General features: G+C 41.8%; 1 protein-coding gene across 1 annotated transcript in view; it reads right to left on the reverse strand.

The window, feature by feature from the left end:
- LOC108493834 (calcium/calmodulin-dependent protein kinase type 1D-like) overlaps positions 1 to 23,318 on the reverse strand; it is a 38,591-nt gene extending 15,273 nt beyond the window's left edge. Inside the window, exons 1-2 of the mRNA XM_017807718.1 lie at positions 23,203 to 23,318; positions 21,652 to 21,783 (exon numbers count right to left, since the gene is read on the reverse strand). Of these exons, the coding sequence (XP_017663207.1) occupies positions 21,652 to 21,783; positions 23,203 to 23,318 (248 nt within the window). The remainder of the gene's footprint in view (positions 1 to 21,651; positions 21,784 to 23,202) is intronic.
- Between the last annotated feature and the right edge of the window lie 2,396 nt (positions 23,319 to 25,714).

Raw genomic sequence — 25,714 nt, forward strand, 5'->3', positions numbered from 1 at the left:
AAGAGAAGAGTCCCAAACACGCAGTTTCAGTTACCGCAATCTCCTCCGCTCTGGCCTTTCATTCACTCACTCTGCTGCAAAGCATTTTTCCTAGTCCACGTTTTGGACTGTGCACATTTATGCATTATTCACTGTCTATTCCCTGAAACATAACACATTCATCTGCATCTTTAAGGACCTTCTTAGCCTACCCCCATCTTATCTAATTTCTCGCCTCCAACAATGTAGCAATGCTCATAAAGAAAAGAACTGATTTTCAACCAAGTGCATTTGTGCTGCCTGTTACATAAGTGCATGGCCACACATTTTGGAGCTACTCCTTATCTTCCTGGTGGCCATCACTGAATCCCTTCTCTCACTGTTCTAGGCTTCTAAAAGCCTTTCTTAAAGGTGACAAGATGTATTGGCCAGTATTGTATGGCCTTGCCCATGGCAGGAGGGTTCGACTTGCAGGGGATCCTAAAGGTCCCTTCCACCCCAAAACATGCTATGATTCTAATGATCTTCTCAGTTCCTTGTGCTCTCTCACCTGCCTGCACCTCATACCACATGTTCCCCTGTGGTGTGAACTCTTTTCGCACCACATTTGAACAGCTTTTAGCTGTCAGGAATCTTTCTGCTGCTAATGCAATGTCTATAAGGCAAAGGACATAGACATGGAGCACAGCAAAGATCTTGCTGCTCCAAGTCCCAACTGGGTGATCATAGGATGGTGTAGTCTCCTCCTGACCCAGGACAGGAGTTCAGGCACTGCCTTTGCCTACTTCTATGTGTATCTCCACCCAACCTTCTGAAGGGCTGCCCTCAGGCTTCCAGCTTTCTCCACAGATCATTTCCACAGGCCTCGAAACACATGGAGGCAATCTGTATCCTAACCTGGCTCTCAGGGTTTCCTTTTTCCTTCCAAAAAACAATGCTGCAGTTTGAAGGTGGGACTCGGCCAAAGAGCTCTGCAGATAAACAACTTCCATCTCTTTTTTTACCAAAATAACAGTTCTCTTGGGAGGAAGAACACATATGCCTAATGGCCCAAAGGAACTCAACTTTCAGTTGATTAAAGTAGGAATGGCCCTTGAAAGTGAAAAAATTCACCAAGGGAGGGGATTTCAGCCTGAAAAGGAACTGAGATCTCTCTCAGCACCCACTGAGAAAGATATACCAGCTGGGAACAGGGCCTAAGCAGAACAACCTGAGGATATGCTGACTTGGCAGAGCTCCTTTTGAAAAGGAGCACAGCTCCATTTGAAAACTTCCCCTCCCTTGCAGAAACCCCCAGGAAGGAGTTTGCCTTCTGAAAATAACTCTGTCAGCTGCCTCTCAGGATGAATCCACCCGCTGTATAAGATGCTTCCTAATTCCAGAGTTCATCCATGTCTGCTGAGGTTATTATCTATGAAAAGCATTTCTAAAGGTGGTTAGAAAAAGCTAGAACATGACTCTCCAGCAAGTACTGCTAAGCTCTTCCAAGACTAAAATGTTTCCTTGCTTACCCTGCCTACCCAAAAAAATATTAAAAGGAACAGAAGTCTAAAATTAGCTTCCAAACTTTGAGCAGGTATGTGTATGACCTATGTTTTATAACTCCAAAAGCAAGATGATTAACACCTCTGTTAAATTTGCCAGAAACCTGGCAATTCCTGATCTAGTTGGTGCATTACGTTGTGGTGATGGTTTGCAGTGTAAAACAAGACAGATCTGTGCACACCCTCTGTTCTCACTACAACCCCTTGACTACATTGATCCTCCATTTCAAACCAGGATTTACTTTTCATCATTTTGTAAACAAGCTGAGTGGCGGTGTGGATGAAGTGTCCATCCATAGCAGGGAGTGAGGCCAGCAGCTGAAATCAAGAGGCCATTTTCTTTACCGAATTTCAAATCACAATCCAGAATTGATGCAGAAGTGCCTACTTCCCTGTGCCTCAGCACAACCATCCACTCCAAGTTGCCTTGAGAAATCTCACTCACAGCCTGATATTTTTAGTCAAATACTCATGGATTTCTAACACACAAACCTATGATATCCAGGTGATTCCCCTTGAAATGGAGACTGTTACACATTTTACAATATCGATTAATTTTTTAGAAGTAAAACCTATTTTAAATAATTTGTTTGATAAAGAGGATCCCTCCCATGCATAATGCCAGTGGTGATACCAACTTTCATCCAACGAAAAATCAAGCAATACCCATCTCTGTAGGGATCCATACCTCATGTAAACCTGATAAGATGGTACAATAGCTACTTTAAGGCATTTGTACAGAAAATATGCCATTGCTTCTCACAATCCTAAGTTGCCAGATACTCTGGTTGATCCACATAAAAAACCTTCAGCATCCCGCTGGCACTGTTTGCAAGCTGCTCACACTAATAGCTGATTACATCCAGTTAGATTTTAATTCAGAAACAACATTGTTGAAGTAAAAATAATTAAACAAATGTAAAACTAATGTAACTAGGAAGAGATTTAAAGCCTGAGTCTCCAAACAAACAAGGTATTGTATCAGATAATTTCAAAGGAGGGTGATCCAGTATTTCCTTGTGGTAGCATTTATTATTTGTTTAACTAAAGGTCAGGCAAAATAATAAAAAACCTGGTGTCTCAGTAAGTACAAAGGCCTGGGAATTTGCTCCATTTAAGAAAAGTAAATTCATGTCAAGCACTTCTTTCACTTCTCCCACCTTTCTCTGGGTTGAAGGCTGTTGGTTAAGCCCTCTTGCCCCATAACTCCAACGTGCCGACTCCTTGTTTTCCTGGCACCTTCACACAAATGGTCCCTCTACTTTCGGCACCTCTCAGCCTTGTTTTTCTGTGGACACTGATTGTAGGAAATAACTTCACTATTTATTTCACAGCAGGTCTGTGACAAGAAAGAGAAAAGGCTGAAGCCTGGAGCTCACCCACCTTGAGGACTTTCCTCGCAGCATCTACCTCTGATGGAGATTTCTTGACAGCACCATTCCCCAACCAACCTATTCTCTCCCCAAAGCCAGGACTGTCAGATCTATAGCAGCCCCCTCGGCTGCTATTTTAATTTTGAGAAGTCTTAGCTTTGCTGATCTGCTGAGAGCAGAGGAAACTTGTATTTCTCCGCTAAGAGCTCCCTCCACTCCCTGTTTATTCAAGGACATTTTCTGCCATAGTGCCTTATCATAGAGCCATTGTTTCATGGTCTAATTACTTCCCTTCTGAGAACCTAACTTAATTTATCTCCTTGGAGTCAGACAGGATCATATCAAACATGTAAACTCAGTTAGGCATGATATTCATACAAAAACAGCTACGTCCCTCAGCCTGCACACAATTCCTGCCCTACCACAAGCAACCCCACTTATAAAAGGGAACATGCATTTGTTAAAATCACCATTTATTGCCATTATCGCAGCAACTTTTTACTGTGCAAACTCAAGTTATTGCTAGCCAAAGCATACTACAGTTCCCTCTGATGAAACTAAAGTATTTTTGGATGAAGAATAAACAACCATCTTGGGAGAGTCTGAACAAAGAAGCCTCTGACTGAATTCTAATGGAAGGAAATTGTTTAAACAAGTGTTTGTTTTCTGAAGTGTAAACAGGTTTCTGGTGGTGAACTGTACTGATCCATACAGTGCAGTACAGCTAAAAACTTCTTTTTTCCCCACCTTCTCTGTTCTTTATATTCCTGTGCTCTTTGCTGAGTATCTGCCTAGGCTGGTATCTCAAGTGCTGGTATGTTTGGCCCATTCCCAGACATGTTGCCATGATGTTGTGGCTGCAGTCTGTGATAATATTACACATGCTTTGTTGAAACGTGAAAGAACAAATCAGATGGCAAGAACTTTAAATAAATTCTTTATTCTCTCTCCGTTACTAATATGGACTGTAGGAATCTTGTATGTTGGGATGTTTTCTAATGATTTCTTAGGAAGTATCACACCCAAGATCTTACTAAATTCAGGGCAATGGTTGCTTTCTCCAGGCATGGAGACACTCTCAGAGTGTGAGGAAGAGGGTTTTATATACAAAAAACACATAACAGAAGCAACAGAAAAGATTAATACAAATAAGAACCTCAACTTAGAACACTAGAGGGCAACTTCATTAAATAATATAGCTGATTTTTGACTAAATAATTTCAGATTTTTTTAGAAAGTGAAAGCATAAATAGCATTTGGGAAATTCTTAAGGGATACTTAAAAAATAATATAGAGTAAATATACTGTCATTATCTCCAACATGCTGTAAGGGAGATCAAAAAGTGAGCTCAAACTGAAGCTGCTGTCATTATTATCCCTCACAGAGGAGAGCAGAGGACCCATAACTTTCTCAGCATCGTTGCCAATGGCAGGTAAAGGTAGGGATGGCAGCTTCAGAAGAACACACAGAAGAGTTTAACAAATGCCAATTCATTTTGTGGTCCGTCACTAAGACTGAATTGGTTTATTTTCCTTTTCACGCTGCAGAAATCAAAACAGACTATTTGAAAATAAATATGTCATTTTTGAGGCCAATTAAAAATTTTGTAAGCTGTGACCAGAGAGAGAAGAGAGGATCAGAAGCTGGGCTTCATAATGAAAGTTGACTGCAATCTTAATTACTAAGAGGTTTTGGCTTGTCTTTATTGCACATTCCTCAAGACACAACTCTGACAACTGTGTGTTCTGAATACCCCCCTGTACCGCGTGTGTGGTTGTTAAGAGACCGTTACAGCCCTTCCTGCATAGATGGGCTCTTCCAACTTAGGCTATAGTGTCTCCTGTCTTCACCTTGACAGGAGAGCCCTGTTCAATGCTCAGCTGACACTACAGGCACTCACCTGCTAAAATATGCATGGGAAGAAGCAAATAATAAAAGCAAAAACCATAAAGCGAAGGCCAACTGATGAGCAAAACACCATTTTTGCAATTTGGACAGACATTAATACCTGAGATAACAATCTTTCCTAGGAAATATCACACCCAAGATCTTACTAAATTCAGGGCAAGCAATGCAGCAAGTCAAGCATAAAGACAAGTTGTTACAACTTCAAGACATTTTTTTTCATGCCAGTGCCAGTTTGACATGTGTCCCACCCTATAAAATTATTTTCTATTGCTTCTTCCTAAGTGAGATCACCTTTAAAACAGTAATTAGAGGATGTGTTTGTTTAGAGGAATGCACATTGCTGCTTCGCTTCAGGGCCTGTTTAGCATGTCAAGTTAGCCTGGAACCTGAATAAAATCATCAGTGAAAAATAAATAGTCTGTGTACAGTTTCATACAGAATGTAACACCTCCCTTCAAGGTGCTCATGCATCATTTAGTGCTTAACACATTCCCTAGAATAAGGAAACATTTCAGACAAGCATCAGCACTTAACTATTTGAGGGCAGGCATCCCACTGCAGTGATGTCTTGAGCGAGGTGGGGCCATTTTCAGTTCACAGAAAGGAAACAAAAAGACTTGATCCACACCTTGACTCCAGGTGAGCATATTTGCCTTGCCCATCAGACCAAAAAGTTCACAAGAAACTGGGCTCGCTGCCTAGTTTCATTCTCACTGTGGGTCGCTCAAACATCCCTGTGCTGCATCACACCACAGTATTTCAGCCTGTGCTGATCCCCTGCTCTGGAGGGCATCCAAGAACAGGTCTTAGTACTAGTCTAAAGAACTCATACACTAAATTAAGCTTATGCTATCCCAGGGAGCATCCACCTTTCTACCAAACCCAGTTATTTCAGCAGCGGCTGTCAGACACAACAGGTTTAACAAGTCCAAGGGTAAAGTACAAAGGATATCTCAATGGCTGATCCAACACTCTGGAAGAGCTTCCTGAAGGTGAGCAGGAGGAGATAGAGTATCTGTTTGGGCAAAGTGATGTTCTATTTTTCCACAGGAATTGCTATTAAAGGATATTAGTCCAGGGTGGGCCCTCAACCGCAATCCAATGGATTTCTACCAATACACATGTCCTTGTCGCCATCAGATCTGCTGAAAGATCTATTTCTTCATGAATGCTTTTCCTGCAGACCTTAACAAAACACTTCCACCTCTTCACAGGCAGAGAAGGGGTTTTTTTGTACTTCACTGTTTGCAGTGTTGCAAACACAGTGCCAAGATACCATGGAGAGAGATAGCTATGAACTGTGATGCTTAAACATATTCCTTTGAGGCTGAGAAATGCACACACAAATGCATTTATAATATGGGCCATACCACAATGAAGAATCTTAAGAGTCTTAGAATGATTAAGATTGAAAAAGACCTCTAAGATCATCAAGTTCAACTGTTAACACCAGCACCATGTTCACCACTAAACCATATCCTCAAGCGCCATATCCACATGATTTTTGAACACTTGCAAGGATAGTGATCAATGACAGCTTGCATGTGGCTTTTCTGTTTATAACAGACAAATTAGTTGTCTGAGGAACCTGATTAACTCCAGCAAAGAAAACAGTAAAATTACTGAAGTTCTCTGTGGGACAACTATGCTCTACACGTCCATTCCTACTGAAATAATATGACTTAAAGAAGAATTGCTGGCCAGAGACTGGACAAGAAGGTGTTAAGGTATCTGGTGGGAAGTGACAGCACAGAAATGGCTTAGCCTTTCCTCGGTCAGAAATACCACACACAAATTACAGAAATCACGGTGGTGTCTGCTGTGGAGTGTGTCTCCTCAGGGCATTCTTTTCAGGCAGACTGCACCATGGTAAAGGTCAGCGTCATTTACAGACAAACCTGGTTTGTAATACATGGTGCACACTGTGCTCTGTACGAGATGCCTTACACACAAAACTCACTTCCTCAGATTGACACAAATCCTCATGGGCATCTCACTGCAGAACAGGGAGGGCGGGAAGAGCTCACTCAAGCAGCAGATTTGCCACCCCTGCATCATCATTTGCACATGGGGCAAAAGAGATCTGGGTTAGCCAGTGGTACTAACACATGAACTCCCACTCCTCTGCTGCTCTGAGGGCTTACTGGTCCCTGTTTGATTTAGTTTTGACTCAGGCAATGAACACTGGTGAGGTCTGAGTCCTTGTCCACGCATCTTCAAACCTTTATCCAGCCATGACTACGGCCAGCATCTAGCCTTGACTCTCAACCATAGGGATACACCTCTGATAACACTTGGAAACCACTTCCTTGAGTGCAAGAATGATCTGGCACATAATTTCACTTTCTTTTTTATAGCTTTTAGAGCTCGCCTGTGTAACTCCTCTGTCTATGAAATACTAAAGGTGAATTGAACAAGCCATAAGTTTGCAAGGGGATTCACACTTCCCATTCAAATTCTTGGCATTAGTGGTCACTTTCAGGTTTTTTTCTATTTTAAGTGATGAGCACAAAAATATGCAGTAGGAATTAACTGTTTGGGCACTTTTTCAGCATCCAAGCTGAAGAAACTTTTCTCTTGAATCTTCTCATCTTGCTTCTATTGCTCCTCCACTCCCCCTTTCTCCTAGATTACTCAATCTTAAAAGCATCCATGTGGCCATGTGTCATGTTTAAATATATTTTCTATTTACAGTAATGTGCATGTGTTATGACTTCTAGGGAAGGGGGGATTACTACAAGTGGAATGATCCCAAGCAAGGAGCATTTTTGCTCTGTTATAGGACAAATAAATCCTATTGGCAGAGCTATGAAAAAGCTTCTGACCCTACCATAGCAGACTCAATCCAGCTTCTTTGATAAGCAGTATAATTCCTCACCATTATCAAAAGTAAAGAGAAGAAAGTGTGAGGAAAATTGTTTATAAAACAGCAAGACCAACTGCTCACAGTGTTCCACTTTATTTTTAATACAAGGAAAAGCACAGCCCTGCAAAGCAGTTTTTAATTAACTGCTTTCTCCCAGCAATACTTTTGGCTCTGTATAGCAGTGCCAAATGCTGATATTTATATAACTCAGTAAGGCTACGATTTTGCTTCATAAATGTTATTTCAGTGGGACTGTGCCATCACCCAACAAACCCTGGTGCACATGTGGCTTCAGGAAGGGTAGCCAGGAAGAGATGGTCCTTTAGGACCCTCAAATGAAAAGTTTAGTCTGAAATAGGCTCAGAAGAAAGTATTTTCTGAGCTTCTTCATCCACTTTGGAGAAGGGAAACCATGGCCAGGCCCAAGAACAAACACCAGCACTCTCAGTGACACCAACATCCCTTAACACCATCTTCTCTCTTGCAGAGTGGCCACAGCCACAGCAACAGGCAAGGGCTGGTTGAGATTCTTGGGAGGCTAATTAAAAATGCTGCAAGTTCAAGTACTTATTAGGAAAAAAGTAGTTAATATACGTGGGTTTTCTGAAAAATAGATGTGATACTAACTCCTGCACAACTGTACTGCTACTGGAGGCACCCAGCATGGCTCCTCTGTTTCAGCTTTCACCTGTCACAATTAACTTCTTCTTTCTCCTGTCATTTTCTTTAGAGTTTCTTTTCATTCCTCCATGTTTCAGAGGGCTGGTTTCCACCCAGGGAAGTGCAGACCCTTGGGAATCTGTGGGCTTCACAGACTCTGTAAAAGATAACTAAAAAAGTAAATCCATCATTCATGAGTTTCAAATTAAATTATTGTGCAGGAGCTGGCTCTGCTGCTGGAAAAAAAATTAGGTACCTGCCTATTCAAATGGCTGAAAACCATTATTATAAAGCCATTTCCAGAATAAGCTCTTGGGCTTATGCTTTTTCATTTTCCTAAAAACAGGACACAAATCATGCAGAGCAGTCAGAGTGCTGATTCCCCCACTAAATCCCCTCCTTTTGCCCTGTTTCCATATATTTCATGTCCTTGGCTATGGGTCCCTGCTGTGCCTCACCCCCACAATGTCGGTGGGCTCCTAAAATCAGCTCCTTCTACCTCTCAGTTAACCAAAACTTACAAGGGGAATAAATGGATTTAAAAAATGAAGATAAAATCTGGATTATCACCAGGAATTATTGCCAAATCAAGTGGTCTTTTCAGGATTACCCCACTCTAAAAAGGCAATTTTTTTTCCTGCCATGCTCCCCATAAAGCACTGTATGCCATGGGAACACTTCTACCTACAGAGTATACATGAGGAATATCCAAAATATTCTCCAAGTACCCAAGGGTGTCTATAAAGAAGAATCCTACTCAATTCTGCTTAGTGAAAACAGAGAGATTCCACAAAACAGGGACCTATATAGGCAGAAAATTAAAGAAACACCAGATCTTTTAATATATCACGAAACACAAACGTAAGTAAATAGCAGTTAAACCCTGACAAATTCCCAGACAAATGGGAATAGTAGAGTATTTTTTTGAAGGAGTATATGAGATGCATTTGCAGTTGTAGTGTACAAGCAGGAGACTCCCACAAAGCCTGGCTACCTTTCTAACCACCATGCATTAGTCAAATCCTGTTATCGAGATCCACACAGCATAAAAAGATGAAATAAGACAGCCCCCTTCATGCAGAAGGTCAGATCAGGTGAGTGACTTTCTCTTTCCAGAATTAAACACAGAGTTTCAAGTTGCTGAAACACGAAGTCCAAAACAAGCCCAAGCTTTTGGGCACTTTGGGTCCCATTTTTTTTTCTTGACAAAGGTGTGTTGCTTTTTATTAGAGTGTCTTAAAGAGGTTTTCAAATGGTGTGAGGCCAAGATCAGCAGCAGACTGAGCTGAGTGCTCCCTCTCAAAAAGATATACCTCTCTCAAATGAGATCCAGATCACTGTCCTATACAAATGCTTTTAAAAATGCCACTCAAGTCCACCTGAGATATGGATGTGACAGAGTCAACACAGGACCATATCCCTAAACCTTATGAGATTTCACTTCACTGTGTAAATTGATGCAAAGCACAACCCTCTACACTCACTGACATACTCTTTTGGTTATTTACTAAATCCTCCACAAATCATCCTGCTATTATGTTTACCTATACCAGCTACTCTAGGAGCATGTACAGCACTAAAACGAAACAAATCAAACTATGTTAAAATAAAATGGTGTAGGTGTTCCCAGTTTGAATCGTTATTTAACACTCATCTATGAGGAAAGAAAAATAGTGAAAAATTGCCAGAAATACTGACATCAGTCTTCCATTTGAAGAGCAATTCAGAGTGATTCCAAATATAGTTGGTCCTATTAAGAAAACAGCTTCGGGTAAGAGTGCAAACTACGTCATCATAAGAAAGAAAATGAGAAACATATGGTTCTAATAGCAGGTGGAACTTTAAACAAAATCAGCAATTCAGCATCCTAATAGTAAATCAGAGCAAAGAGGGGAGAAAATCTCTACTTGCCAACCCCATCCTTTCAGGGTGAAGTTTGGTGATGAACTCTTGCCTGATCTTCCAGTTTCTAGAAGGAAAACCAACTTAATAATACCAGCAGGAGAAAACCCCACTGGGTAAGATGCAGACCATGTTCCCCATCCTCTCACAGAAGTGGTGTTTTGGATTCCTTTGTTCTAGTTCTATAGCTACATGGAGGGAGGAGAGGGGACATGGCCAGTGCCTGCAAATTCTCTCTCTGCAGACTGAAGTCTGGCCTCAGGCACAGCAGCCTAAATCAGCAGTAACACCATAAAAAACCCACTGTTCCCACTGATAATCCAGAGATGGCACAGAGCTCTATAGAAAAGCCAGGATCCTGTGTTGGCTCAGGAAGAAGGAGTAACTGCCTTTGGAACAGTGAAGCCACAGGTATGGGCTATGGCCCTTTTTCTAGATATAGCAATTCAGGAGGCACTGGGAATGAGGAAAAGGGGGCTATGCAACATTTCTGCTGTGTATAAAGCCCTGAGTCCATATTGCATGACTGCACCAGACAAAGCCCTGCAATCCACATGGGTGACCTCAGCTCGCGCTTTCTTTCCCCTTTTGCTTTGGGCTGAGATTCTCAAGGGAGCCTCGTGGAGTCATGTAACCAAGTTCAACCACTTTGAATTTTCCTATTGACCAGAATAGCATTAGATCATATTACCCATGTCTATTTGTTAATGACGAGGGCTCGTTTACCCACATTGATGCCACATGGCTTGGACGTGTGTGTTGGACACCATAAATGGCAAGGACGATGCCTCCAAGACATAAACACTGTGGGACACACAGCAGCTTCACTCAATGGCAATTTTCTCATGTACACAAAAAAAACACAGAAGGAAAAGTTTCGAACTTCACAAGAATTTTCAGATTCCCTCCCACCAACCCATTTGTGGTAAATATAAAAGCAGGCAGCCATCGGTATTACTGTAGCACAGAAAGGGGCATACTGGCACTTCTGTATAAATGCCAATAAAAGCTGCATATTGGTGGATCGTGTCATATTTGTTGTGGCTCGCATAAGAGAGCATAACCAGAATAATGAAAAAGTCCTCTCCTCTTTGTTTTCAGTTAGAAATCCACCCCTCTCCCTTTTGAGAGCAAAGTTCTGAACAGCCGCTGTTTTCTCTTCTAATTATGAAGTTTACAGCAGACATGGGAGTGACCAGATTGCTTTGGGTCTGGAGAGATGCTTCTTGACAAAACATATTATGCCAAATGCTGCTGCTGCATGTGAACTCTTCTGCTTTTGGTGGAGGGGGGAAAAAAGTCTCAAACAGCTGAAAAACAACCCCACACCGATGTGTATTTTTTTAAACAAGTATTTCAGCATGAGTTTACTATACTGAGAGCCCACTCCACCAAGGCCTGAATCCATTCCAGCAGCCTGCAGGGACTGGCTGCTTAGCTGAGGCTGTAAAGATATGTATGTGTAAGTCCAAAAAGGTCCCAGTTTAATCCCTGGTGCGTCAACCAAGACAGGAGATATCACAAAGATATTTGAAGCAGGTTGTTATTCTATTTGGTGGGAACCAAACGGATTATATATGGAAATCTTGGACTAATCTCAGAAGGAGACAGTGCTGGTGTGCAAAAACATGTCTGGCACAGTTCACTGTGGTGCATTTGTCAGTTGGTTTTGATTCAGTATAGAGATATAATATATATTAGATTATTTGTGAAAGCTTCCTACTAACATCCCTTCTCAAAATTATTGAACAAACTTTCAAGAAATAGAAATAAATTCTGCTAATTATATTTTTAAGTGCCTTCAAAGGAGAATGTATTATCCCTAAGAAAGCTTGAATTCACCCATGTCTACTCTCCTGGAGAAAAAAAAAAGGGGTAATAAAGGAGGCAAAAACATCCCTGTTTAAAGTAATGCTCCACAATTTTCATTTGATAAAATATCTGGTAAAGTAAAAGCAAAAGCTAGTTGTCACCTATCCTTAGGGAAATTATTTCATACCCAACTTACTAATACAAATTCTCATTATTAAAACTAACAGGTTTCTGCACTTACAGAAAGTTAAGAGCTGTGCAATATAGCCTGATGTCTGATAGCCAGAGACACGGAAACATGGATGGAAGCATGGAAAATATCAGGCTTTAATTTGAAACCTGGCTTGATTAATAGGTTTAAAGTCCTATAGTTGCAGAAGCACAATCCTCTAGTACAGCCACTCTTAATTCAGTAAAAAAAATATCTATTCTGATTAAGCCAATGCCTTATGAAAATAAGGCACAATTAAAAAATTAGAATTTCTGATTTAAAAAAGATAATCAGTGTTTAATTTGGAACAAAGTTGTCATTACTGCTTCCTTGGTCAAACTGATCACTAGGGCAGCCCACAGACTAAATAAGTGTCTTGTAGGTCTATCTTTCTTAAAAGATAAAATCCATACCTATAGATTTAATTTTTAAAAAAAATTTTTCCTTCAAAACTCCTAGTGAACACAAAGTGTTGTATGAGTAAGCATTATAAGAAAAAACAATACATATCACAGTTGACAGCTGCAGACTTAATTGGTCAAATACCAATTAATTTATGCAGCTGTGAGTTCAGGATGTACTGGATATGTTCCAAACACAGAGGCTGCTGTCAGGTTTAACCCAGTGCAGCTAAAAGTGGGATGAAATGCAAATATTTCCCCATTTTGTTGTGGTCAGAACCATCCCCCTTCCACCAAACTCTGGTTTAAGACACCTGGATTCATTACCTTAATGAGACACAAAACTTAACCGTGATTCATCTTCTATAAGTGAAAACAGGATGTGTAAGTTGTTGGTGTCTTACATGAGAAAAACCTGCCCACTGACAACATTACTGGTCTAATTTAATATAATGAAGGCCAAAAATACAGCAACTTGTGTTCACAAAGCATTTTAGCATGCAACCATGAGCAAACAACTGCTTTGGACAAGGAGTACTCACGAAAACTGTCATTTCTGATAAGACTTCTGTTTCTACCTTTTTGAACTGACACTTTTGGAATACTTGTTCTTTCTCCCTGTACATTCTGATCTACTTAGAAATGCATATTTGATGATTTCCACTGCAAGTGAGATTTGAGCTCAGATGCAGCTGTGTACCTTGAGGATGCTTCCAGCTGGCCAGATGATTCCTACCTTGCATTTACTTATTCTCCTTCATGCAGTGTTTCACAAATTATAACTCTACTTCACCATGCAGATACTCCAGTATTTTATGAGTTACTGCCATGGATTTTAACAGCATGAAAGTAAGACAAAGGATTATCCCTTGAGGTGTTTGGACTACGCATGTGAAACCTTACTCATCATCAAAACACGGTCATCTTGAGGCTAGAAATTAGCTGGTTCCCACCAGCACATCACAACAGCTTGTTACAAAACACTGAATTCCTCTAGTTCAAGACAAAGTTAGAGAATACAGGCAAAATGCAATAGGTCGGTAATATTTAGACAAGGACATCTTCACTTTGCTAATGCCATGAGACCTTTAAATGGCCTTTCATATGTCTTCCAAATGAAAAAAATTACTTCCATGGAAAAAAGAAAAACAAACTTAGTTTTGGACAAAGCATTCCATATTATGAAGAATCTTGGGAGAGAAAACAGAAGAAGAAGTATTTTGCCTAACGAAGCCACCTAGAAGTACATCCTTAGCCACTTTTAGGCACGAACACATCCTTGAAGATCTGAGCTGCAAGAACTGGTGAAAATGCTTTCACTACTACCAAAGGCGTGTGCTTGCAAATGAGGTAACTCTTAGCTTTAAACATGTGAATGTAACAAAGGCAGACCTTATGCATCCAGATATAAAGCTGAGTCCTTTATCGAACTGTTAGATCTTATTAAAGAGTCTTTATGCATCTTAACAATTCTTTCCTTTCAGGTAACAGAAAATGGCACATATAATCAGATACTTGTACCACTGAAACACAATTGTAACCATCTTACCAAGTATTAAACACTGGGAAATAGGGTATATATTCTCATTCTTCAGCTAAGTGCTCTGAAAGGACCCTGGCTTTGTTATTACAGCTATGCACAAGACAGGGTACCCAGGGAGGTGGTCACAGCACCAGGCCTGACAGAGTTCAAGAAGTGTTTGGACAATGGTCTCAGGCACATGGTGTGATTCTTGGGGTGTCCTGTGCAGAGGCAGGAGCTGGACTCAATGATCCTTGTGGGTCCCTTCCAGCTGAGGATGTACTATGATTCTATGTAGCACAGAAGCAGACATTGCCTAAAGCTGACAAAGCCATTCTGCTAACTTGAACCCATCTTAGAAAAACTATTTCAGAAAGCAGCTGTTTCTTCCATAACACACAGAATTATTTTAAAAATCAGCACACTGAGTGACGATGTGCTCCCATCCCCTCTGACCAGCACCCTCCTCCCAACACGGATATGCCATTTTTTGAGATGAGTCAGGGTATGGGGTGACCTTGAAGAACAACAGTTATGCAAGGGAGATCTGTCTGGTAAACCATCACCACCCAGAAGAGAAGACAGCTGTGTTGTCACCCAGCAATTACAGTGAAATGACTTAGCCCACAATAACCTCCTTGAAGGAACACAACTGTCTGGGTATGCAGAGCACGAAGGGGGCTCAGACACAGAAACACCACACACTATCCCTGAAGGTAGACCCAGCACACTGCATGTAAATGGAACTGTGCAAGACCAGAGAAGATACAAAGAATTTTGTTTGTGTTTACAACTTCAGAGGGGATTTTTTTTCTCTCTCATTTAATGTATTTTAAGGATTTTTAAGACGCCTTGATCTGTTTCCCTACATCTGCTTACATCTAATCTAGCATGAAATGCAATCCAGGCAGTCCTGGATGCAAAGTCCTTCCCCGAAAAGTTTCCAGCATCTTAGTGATCAAGAATGGTGTCAGCTTTGTTTCAGGTTTCACGTTTTTTTCACTTGGATAAATTCTTTGCAGCAGAACGATTTACTTAACAAGGAGCCAACTGTTAGTGCCAAGGCAGAGCTGTCCTGTGCCATATCCACATATAAAGGGTCATATTCCTTTTCGCTTGAAACTGGAGAAGGGCAATTCATCCAGTCTGCATCTCCCTGATCCAGGAGATGATCTCATGGTTTAAGCTGATGTCAGCCTCCAGGCATGCCCAACTGTCCCCCTACCCTGAAGCATTTTTATAGATCCTGGCTCCTTTCCAAGCCTGCCTGCCTCCCTAGCAGGGTTGCCTGAAGAAGTGCCCAGCAGTAAGGGCAGCTCCATGAGCAGGCACTGAGGTCCCACCAGGCATCCAGATCAGCCCAAAAGATGCTTGGGGCAGTGATGAAGCATACCCACGTGTGGTGCCAGGAAATATATTCTTGGAAAGGCCCTACCCTTCCACCACTGACATCAACATCATTAATGGCACCACCCCGTATCACCCCCTGAGTGGTGGCCACGTCTGAGCACCCTGAGTCATCCTTGGGGTTTCAGAGCCCCAGTGGTTTTTGGGATGCCCTGATTTTGCAGCTGGCAGGGCTTGGAGCACGGCAGCACAGGGAGAGCAGAGTCAGCCTTCTGTCACTCCAGCGCAACTGCAGTGCTATGAGCAAGCCAGGTTTTAACAAGTAAATCTACATAAAAGCTTTCTCTGAAAGTGATTACTTAATATAACAACCAGCTGTCTCTCCAGTTCTTGCTGAGGCAGCCTATCTTCTCACCATTATTCAGAGAGGGGAAAAAATAGGGGAAAAAATAAAAAAGCAGAAAACCTATTTTGTCTACAGGATAAGTAAAGCATCAGATGATACCTGACAGACAGAGATGCCAAATGCTTTTTTAATTTTTTTTTTTCTTCCCTAGCCATTCCATCCATTTCTTGACAGTAAAAAGAGCTCTTATTTCTGGGGCGCAAAGAAGTAATTAGTCATTAATCCCTTAAATTCAATCCCACAGCTTTTTGTGCATCAGCTACGCAATCTAACTACCATCACTTTTATGTTAGTACTCAACTGTGTGACCTCATACAGAAAAATAATTACCACAGGAGAACATCAGTGGGCACCAGAAGAGCCTCCAGACTGGGAAACTGGAGTATGGGTCTGCAAGGGCTGTATTTTTTGACCCAAAGACTTGAATAGATGGGCCTGTCCCAGAAAGTCACTGAAGAACATTCATCTGAATTAATTAAATGGCAGAATTTATGTTAGGGCACATTAAACTTCTGCATGGTCAATTTTATTCAGAATTAGTGTGGCCTTTGATTCTGAGTTAAATTGCACAGAAGAGTTTAATAAGAGGTAACTAATGTGTTTCAAAACTAAATTTGGATTCATCTTCCCAGAGGCTATGGGGTTAGCTCCAGAGGTATGGGGCCTTACAGAGACAGGAACCTGGGACAGAGATATTTTACAGGGATCTTGTCAATGGGCTGCTGAAAAGGAGCAAAAAGGCTCGATTTATTTAATTATCCTTTTAGCTTTCATGTAAGTCTTGAGAAGGAGTGATTCTTCCACATTTGTTATTGAGGGTGTCCTCTTTAACACCAGGTACTGCATTGCCCTCCAGGATGGAGCATGGGGCCCCTTTGACCATCATTTGATTTATGAGAGAGCAGGAGCATCCACACTTTCACCCACATTAGGAAAACTTTTCATTGCTGCTTTTTGTTTAGCTCTGTGATGGGTACAGCCCTGAGCTCCCAGATTTTACAGGACGATGCCTCCCCTCCTCTCTCCCTTCTTATTACAGCAGCAGCTCCTGGCTGTAGGTGCAGGCATTCAAGGAGTGAGGCAGAGCCAGGGCATGAATCATTGCATGAACACCCCATCCCCCTGTCTTCCAAGGAAACAACAATGGAAAGCACCGGCAGAATTTTAGCTGACCTGCTAGGAACAGTTCCCTCAAGTTGTTTCACAGGAAAAGTAGCTTCAGACCCCAATAAGACATGGATCTGATTTGTAATAAGGAATTTAACAGCGCCTCTTCTGGAGGATCTAGGAGAGTAAAGAGGAGGTGAAGAGCATAAGAGATACCTAAGTAGTTTAGAAATTATTTTTAAAACCCCTGTTCAGCAGAAACTATCTAAAGCAGAGTATGATTTACTAGATAAATAGTATTGCTTAACAAGGCACTTTCATGTGCACATTACTACCATTAAGCAATCAATACATCTGGGTGCAGGGCTACACACAGTTTATTGTTCCTTCCCTTGCTTTGCTCTGACTCAGCACTGAGTCTGTATGATTGTGCAGGTATTACCCACGGTAACAGAGTGTTTCTGCTTATAAATAACGGTGTAGGTAAGAAAAAAAAACCCTGAACAAAACAAGCAAATCAGGCATGTTTCTCTCTGACTCTTACAAGCACTGTTTTTTCTTTTTTTCTATTTAACTAGAACCTCAGATTGCTGCTTCTCCACAGCCCAACTCTTCACACCACGTACTTCCCTCAGGAACCTGTCTAGCAGATGATTCCTCTTTCAGCGTGTTCACACCTGCACAGTTACCATAAGTGGAAGAAATTTCCGCTATTCTACAGCAAACAATAGAAAGGATCACATTTCTCTTTCTGCTCAAAACCAGAGCACAGTTGTTTTCAGGGCAGGTTATGAAATTCCCCACATGTCAGGTCAGAAAAAGTCTGTGTCACACAAAGGCGTCTGTGTGCTGTTGTTCCCCACAGCCAGGTAGTTAATGGAGCTGTGATAATCCTGTCCTAGAGATCCCATTTTCTTCCTCAAACAGATTCTAAACCACAGCATGTTTTCCATGTCTTAATGTCTTAACTGAAGACATTAAGAAGACTCCTCTCCTGAGATATGGTACCAAACCATATCTCCAGTGGAACGCTCACCCTGCTCTGAAGCTTTCTTTTAGGCCTGAGCTCAGCAAGGTGAGTTCAGCTTCCTCACCAATTTCACTGGAACCAATAATTCTCTAAAACTAGACACATGCTTAAATGCTTTGTCAGGCTCAGGCTCCTGGATTAACTGCAGACTCAAACTCTCCCAGTACAGCACTCGACAGAGAGCTCCTTCCCACTCCGTCCCCACCCATCCGAGTCTTCGGGGAATGTTGCCATGGATTTCCACGGGACACAAAAGAGTCCATATTGGAAGAACCCTGTTAAGGTTGCTAGGCGTAAATATTGACTTAACGGCTCTTCCGCCTTTTTTCTTTTTTAAGAACAGATTTGTTGGCCATGGCTGGAAAAACAGAATTATGGAGTATGCATGATTCACTCTGGCACTCACACAAACATGCAGATCAGTTGGCTGGCAGCTCTCTCCTCTGTTAGCAGAACATCGCTTCTAAAATGTGTCATTTTGTTTTGGCACCAAGAGCATCCGAGCCCACAGACAGAGAGATAAAATCTCCTACCTTCCATGTACTTCACATGGGGATCACTGACCTTCCCCTACACAGAGTACAGGATTAATACTTCCAGCAGCTTTTTAGTTCAGACACACAGAAGGACTGACAGAAGTTCTTCTTTCACACTAAAAGCCCAGCTCAGAAACCTCCCCTGTCACACCCACTCTTCAGTGTCTGCTGACACAAGAAAGGACAGGAAAATAAATGCAGGTAAAACTGTTTATTCAAAAGTCTTTTGAATAAAGGCTGTTTCACAGACAAGAAATACTGAGACAGACAATAACTCCTGTGATAGAAGGAAAGCAGCAGACAGAGGGGACCCAAGGCTTTTGGTCACTGGATTCATGCTTTCATCACCAGAGTCTACTGCCTATAGTACTCCATGCACAGACTTTTAATCCTGAATTTAAAAAACGTTATTTAAAATATGACCTCAACACACAATATAATTCAAACTTTCTTCCATATTGATTCTGCCAGATCTGAATGATTTGGCAGGACTGGCAGAACGACAAACCTTCACCAGTGCAGCCTGAGGATGCAAAGTGTAGGTGGCACTTGTGTGTACTGATCCTAGACACGCCAGCACAATCACTGACTGTCCCTAAAATCCTGCTCGCCACACACAGGGGCATTAGCAGCTCACACAAGAGTTGGCAGAAGCTGCAGGGAGTATATTCAAGATCCCCCAGCTGACCCCCATTTGACACACAACCAGGGGAACTCAATGAGAGTTGCCTTTCACAACACTTGACAGATATCTGCCAGAAAGCACAGAGCTTATCAGGAGGAAGACAAAAATCTAATGATTGAACATAGGGGGAGAAAGTCCAGTGTCAGACAAGAGATCCCACTCTGACGGATCACAAGGAGTTTCCCTGCATTTTAGCTAGGTAGGCTGTCCTTTGGGACTTTTATCCCATCAGAGTTTAAGCACCCTCAAAAGACATAATGCAAAACCAGAAAGGGAAACACATGCGTGCATTTACGTTTGCTTTGCATCCATCCCCTGCGTCTCTACACCTTCCTCTTAGGGTACAGGGACCAATTCCTCCTGCCAGGCATGCTCTGTGCACATCCCCTTTAGAAGAGGTTCTTCTTAATGGCACATTAAGGCTGTGGCCACCTCACAGCTATGCAGGGCAGCCCAGAGCTCTGGCATCCCACCCAGTCATCAGACAAATTAGCCTTCCCCACTCAGTGTTAAGCTTTCAGAAACAAAAGCAAGGACACTTAGATACCTTTGGAGCTTAGCAACAGATGCTCAGGATCCATTCAACCTGCCTCAAATCTATTTTTACTGACAGTTTTTGAAGCAGAGAATTCATTGAACAGAGAAACAGGCTGATATCTCCTCTCCTCAACTGTATGCAGATCTAGTTTGTTATTTTCTAAACGTTTCCTTGGTGGCACATACAAATTCAATTCTGCATCTGCAAGCAAGGATGTCTATTTTCAGAATAAAGGCAATGACATGCAAAGTTTGTATTACCAACAGCTAAGTAGAAGAATCCGGGGGAAAAAAAAAAAGGAAAAATCTCTTTTAAGGTCCTAACGTGCATAGGACAAGAGACTGAGTAGATCTAATTGCATGAAATTAAGGAATTTTCCGCCTACTCACTCTCCTGCCCTTGCAGCTGGAATAGCAAAGTCCGGGTGCTGCCTCCTGGTTTCTCAGGAAATTGTTTGCAGGGAACAGAAACATTTCACAACAAAGAAGCAAGAAATAATCTAAATGATTTCTCTGCTTTACCAGTCTAGGTTCAAGGCTGATGCAAGGCAATTGTTACTGCATGTCGATATTGCTGCTCTTATACCCCACAAATGAGTACCAGGGGACAAACCTATACACATAAAGACTTTTTCAAGCTGTGGTTATTGGCCATAATTATCTGGTTATGGAGATGGCAACAGCTGAGTTTTATGACACGTTCTCAATAAGTCTACAGCGCAAGACAACAGGCTGCATTTGTCACTGGGTTTGCATTGTACTGACCTGAGGTGGGCCCAGCAATGGCAAAGCAACTGCTACAAATGCTTGTAGCTCTTTGGAGCCCCATTTATGTCCTCCAATCAAGAGGATCCTCTCTGTCTACTGAGGTGGCTGAATGTGCCCTTGAACCAGCTCCTTTGGCTTAGGCTGTCTGAGCATTTAGTTCATCCAGGTAGATTTTAGGATCTGTTCTGTTACACAGTGCCCACATGATTGGCCATCAGCTTTGACATGACCAAAAGCTGGGGCAAGAAGTCCCACTTGGAACAGCAGTGCAGCAGGAATCAATGTTCCAGTCCAACATAGAGTTCTATATAATTGTACTGCCTTTAACTCAATGAGAAGTTAAGGTACTTTCAGAAGTTTAAAACAAACTACATGAACTAATCCTACAGTGACCAATCTCTCTCCATTTCCTAGAAAGAAAGTCAAGGGTGATGAGTTCAGATCCAAATGTCTCAAATCAGGTGAGATGAATCTGTAAGATGAGGAAGAGATAAGGATCAAGCCTCTAATGACTACAAGGAATTCATAGCAATTGTGAAATGCCTTTTTGTTATGCATATGTTCCAGCCACAGTGAGGAAAAACTTCACACTGTGGACAACCCCGATAAATCTCCTTCCAGAAGTGGCAGAGGTACCTCTCCATGGCACAAGTTACCACCATCTCCTATGACAATCCATAGCATGTCATAATTTCAGAGCAGTTAGCATACAGAATGTTTTATGCATTTGAAAATTATAACCTGCTCTTACTCTCCTCAAAGCCCTTGACACAACTGCTGATATTATTAGTGGATAAGGACTTCTTAAGGCATCAAAGACTTTACTGCAGCCTAACTCCTCTTCTTTCCAACTTTGCAGTCAGTTGGTTGCATTAACACAAAAGAGAACCAGAGCATTTCTCGAAACGTTTTCAGCACCATTTAAGCTCGGGTCATCTTGTCTGCCTGTGACGGGCTGAACAAACTATCAGTCACATTTGTCAATCACTGTTCCTGCTCCTTAAATGCAAGAGTCCAATTGAAGCAAAGAGGCAGCAATGAAGGTCTGATACTCACTTTCTGAGCACTGCAATTTCATTCTCTATGCTGCTTTCCTTTCCCTTCAGTGCCTTCTTGGGAATGCACTTGACTGCAAAGAGTTTCCCACTTGCTCTCTCTTCAGCCAAAACAACTTCGGAGAATGCACCCCTGAAAGAAGAAAGGAAAAGCCATGGTTTAAAGTGGTGCTTTTTCTTTGAAAGCTGTTCACTGAAACACAACCATCAAATATAGTTCTGGTGTTTTTAGAAAACTGCTCTTGTTAATCACAGCAATGGCATGACGAGCATCTTTCTTTGCCTTTACAAACATATGCAGACATTTACACTCAGACAAAACATTAAAGGCTTACCAAATACAACAATTTTATAAAAAAAAGCATAGTCCACCAGAAATATAAGCAAAGCTTGAAAATGAGAAAGTACCATTTCTGCACACAGGGGCATGGACCACAGCCTGGCTGCTGACTAGGCAGATGATGTACTTTTCCCCTTTCCAAGATTTTTGGAGGTTTAATTCACCTAGAAGCACAAAGCCCCTAGGATTGAGATACACCACTGCCAAGAGTGCTCCTGGTTCCTCAGTCACCACAAGAGGTCAGGGCCCCCACTCTGGTCCTCCCTGGCAGCCCGGAGCATCTCCTCATGTTGGCTCAACCCTGACTCAGGCGGGGAAGCAGAGTCAGAATTTCTCTATGTATGCAGAGTTATTCCACAACACAAACTGATGTGTGTAACCGCTAAAGCCAAAGAATTAGATTAAATCACAAATCCAAACGTTGGCCTTAATAGCAGCCTCCCTATGGTTACCCCAGAGAGGATTACACAAATAAAGAAACATCATCACAGCAGCCAGTTGCTAATTGCCAAGAGTGGGCAATGCCTCTCCTTCATTAGGTTATTTCCTAACAGTGTATTGTTTCTTGCACTCTCAATGCTTCCTCCAAAGCATCTGGACCTGACTGAGAAGAGGCCAGGAAAATGTTACAGTCAGTGCTATATACACATTTTTTGGTTCTTAAGAGTTTTTTGAGCATTTGAGCATCACTCAGACACTGCTACTCTGGACTTTGCTCTGCTACATTAGGATCATTCTTATATTCTGGAACTTGTTTAGCAGCAAGGTACTGGGCAAGAGAGAGCATTGGCCTGACAAGAAACAGCAAATCTTTGCTCCTATTCACCAAAACCTCCTCCTGAAGCACCCACTTTGTCCAAGAGAGATCAGGTCCAAGGACTTATCTAACCCGATGACAAATGAAGGGTCAGGTTGAGCAATATGGTCTAGTGAAAGGTGTGGTATTGTATTGAATTGCCCATTGCATGGTACTGAATCTTTAAAATTCCTTCCAACTCAAACCATATTTTGTTTCTACAAAATAAAAATGCTCTTTCTTTTATAATTCCCCTCATCAGCAGATTATTCTGTTCTCCTACATAGCTCTCTCTGATAAATTCTCAGGAGCATGCTGAGCAAACCCAACCACACTCTAACCTGCTTTTAAAAGTTTAATGTTTGATCACAGCCTCATTTTGCTACCACCAAGTTTCTCCGGCTTTCATTACCCACAACTTCTGCTTATCTAGATGTTTGTGGATAAACAAAAGCATTTCCTTTCCTGGCCAGCCTCCTCCTTTTTTGTCATGCACTTCGATGACACAACCAGGCAGCTGTGACCTCACCATCGGTTCCTGAGTTGCAAAAGAGCCAAATGAATCATTAAGCCTGTGGATAAGTGGATAAGCAAAAGGAAGAGACTGATGCTTTGGAAAGAAAGTGCTTGCTTATTCAGAAATGCTTTTGCAGCCAGCAGTGATAGGGAAATAGTGATAGGAAGTTTAGGAATGTATGAAGAAAGACTTTTGCACGCTGTTACGGCAGATGTTTGACAGATTGTCTACACAGGGCAGTGGACCTCTGAATCAAGAACATTTTGCATCATTTTTACTAAAAAGGACAGACTATGACCACATTTATGCCACTGAGTACTAGAATGATTCACTGTTTCCTGCTTTGAGTATAATCTACCACAGCACATCAGAGCATCATGGGCTCCAGCCTAGGATCCACCCAAGTGATCCAAAGGGCTTGCACAAATAAACCATCCAAAGTGTTTTTAACAACCTGTTCTTTGGTTTCCTCTTATCAACAGTCCGAGTAACTTTATTTAGCAAATGAAATTTTCATCCTGACCTTCATCCCTGGGACAGCCAGACCAGAACTGCAATAAAATCCTTTTGCTGGAAAACACTAAGACCTCTCGGTGCTTACCAGTTTTGGTTACAGATCAAAGCATTCTGAAACTCACAGGGCTGCTCCTAGTTCTATTTCATGAACCCCTTAAGTCCCATCTGCTTAAGCTTTCAACACTGCACTTCACTCCACCTGTGTCTTGAACAAGCTTTTTGCCTTCAGTCAAATGCTGTGAGAAGCAGCATACACATACCAGTCCTTTACTGATCACATAGCTCTCCCAGTGTTTATGATATTATAAAAACACAGGGAGCTCCCATCTCAATCTGGATTTCATTGCTGTTTTCAGACAACAAAATGATGGAAGTCCCTTTATATCCCTCTGTGCAAGAAAGCTAGCTTTGGGAAATTACTCTATTTTAGCTGGCTTCATCATTTTGCTGGATTTCTTTCTTTGCTTACCAGGACAGATGTGAGTTTCACTGGCTGGAAAAAGCCCCTGTGAATTTAAATGAAATTTTTTTGGGAAGCTCTGAGATACTCTTAAACCCAATGCCATATCTCCTTAACAACCTTTCTCATTAAAGCATGAAATAAGCTGAAGCTCAGCTAAAATGTTTGCTCACATGTCAACCCTGGGCACTGACAGGACACTATTTTACATTGATTTTTGTATGAGGCCATGGCATAAAATTGCTGGTGCTGGGAAGAGCCCCCGGGCAATGCAGGGAGAGAGCTGGGGTGGATCTACCGGGAAGGCAGGAGGGTGATTTGAGGAGGCAGATGTGACTTAGTCTGCACTATCCTGAGCACTGTAAATGCTCCTGTGTTCACAGAGCAAGGGAGTGGGGCAAAGCAACAAGTCAATGCACAAAATAAAGTTAAGTGAAGTGCTGGAAGGAAAGAGAAGGGAGGGAACAGATGCAGATAGGGATCAAAGTGTTAAATACAGATTCAGATGCATAAGGCAAGAAGAAAGAAATGGTAGGAGGGAGCATCAGCAGGGGAAAGGTAGCAAAGAGACTCCTGGAGTCTGCTGGAGTCAGGGAAGAGTCAAAAATAATACTGAATAGATGGGCAAGCAATTACCATCATTTCAAACTTGCAGCTGAATTCATCCACCCTTAATGGCTCAGTCCAGCCTCCACTAAATCCCTCTTGGCTCACACGTGAATAGATAAATAACAGATAGAAAGTCAGAAAGACAAGGCTGCTTGTTTTCATGCTAACTGCAACGTATCCTACAGCAAATTCCCCACCTCCGCAAAAAAGTTCCCCAGAACTACCAGCATGGCAGGCTTGCTAAAGAAGAAATTTTTTTCCTTAAAAAGAATTATTATGGCCTTTAAAATCATGATTAATGAAGGGATCTGTTTATCTCCAAGAATTTATTACAATTCTTTATTGAGGGTTAAAAATTAATTGCGTACAAAATTCTGTAAAGAAGTTTGGGTTCTGAAAATATTGCATTTTACACGATCAACGTGACAGGACTTTTTGTTTCAAGGGCATGGCTTCCATTAAGCATCATCAAACAGTGTTACACAATAAAAAGGAAAAAAAACCAATACAGGACAACCAGAATGCTACAGGTCTGCAGCTCAGAGAGGGCTCTGGACTAAAATCCCACCTCTCCTAGCAAGTACCACATGGTGTTTATAATGATGTGATATTCTCAAGAACTGATCCATATGCCTGTATTTCCATCGTCATCACGCTGAGCCTAAAAGAGACTCATAAACCTTCCTGGTCAATCTTGCATTTTGAATCATGAGGTTTTATCCAGAATGTCATGCATGGAAAAACAGGAGTTCTGTGAAGGACACAAGCAAACGAGGATTTTTTGATTCTGGGAAATACCAAGGAAGGTGTTTCTCTGTGAAAATTT

Source organism: Lepidothrix coronata, unplaced genomic scaffold (genome assembly GCF_001604755.1).
Source record: "Lepidothrix coronata isolate B3197 unplaced genomic scaffold, Lepidothrix_coronata-1.0 Scaffold20, whole genome shotgun sequence".
NCBI lineage: Eukaryota > Metazoa > Chordata > Aves > Passeriformes > Pipridae > Lepidothrix > Lepidothrix coronata.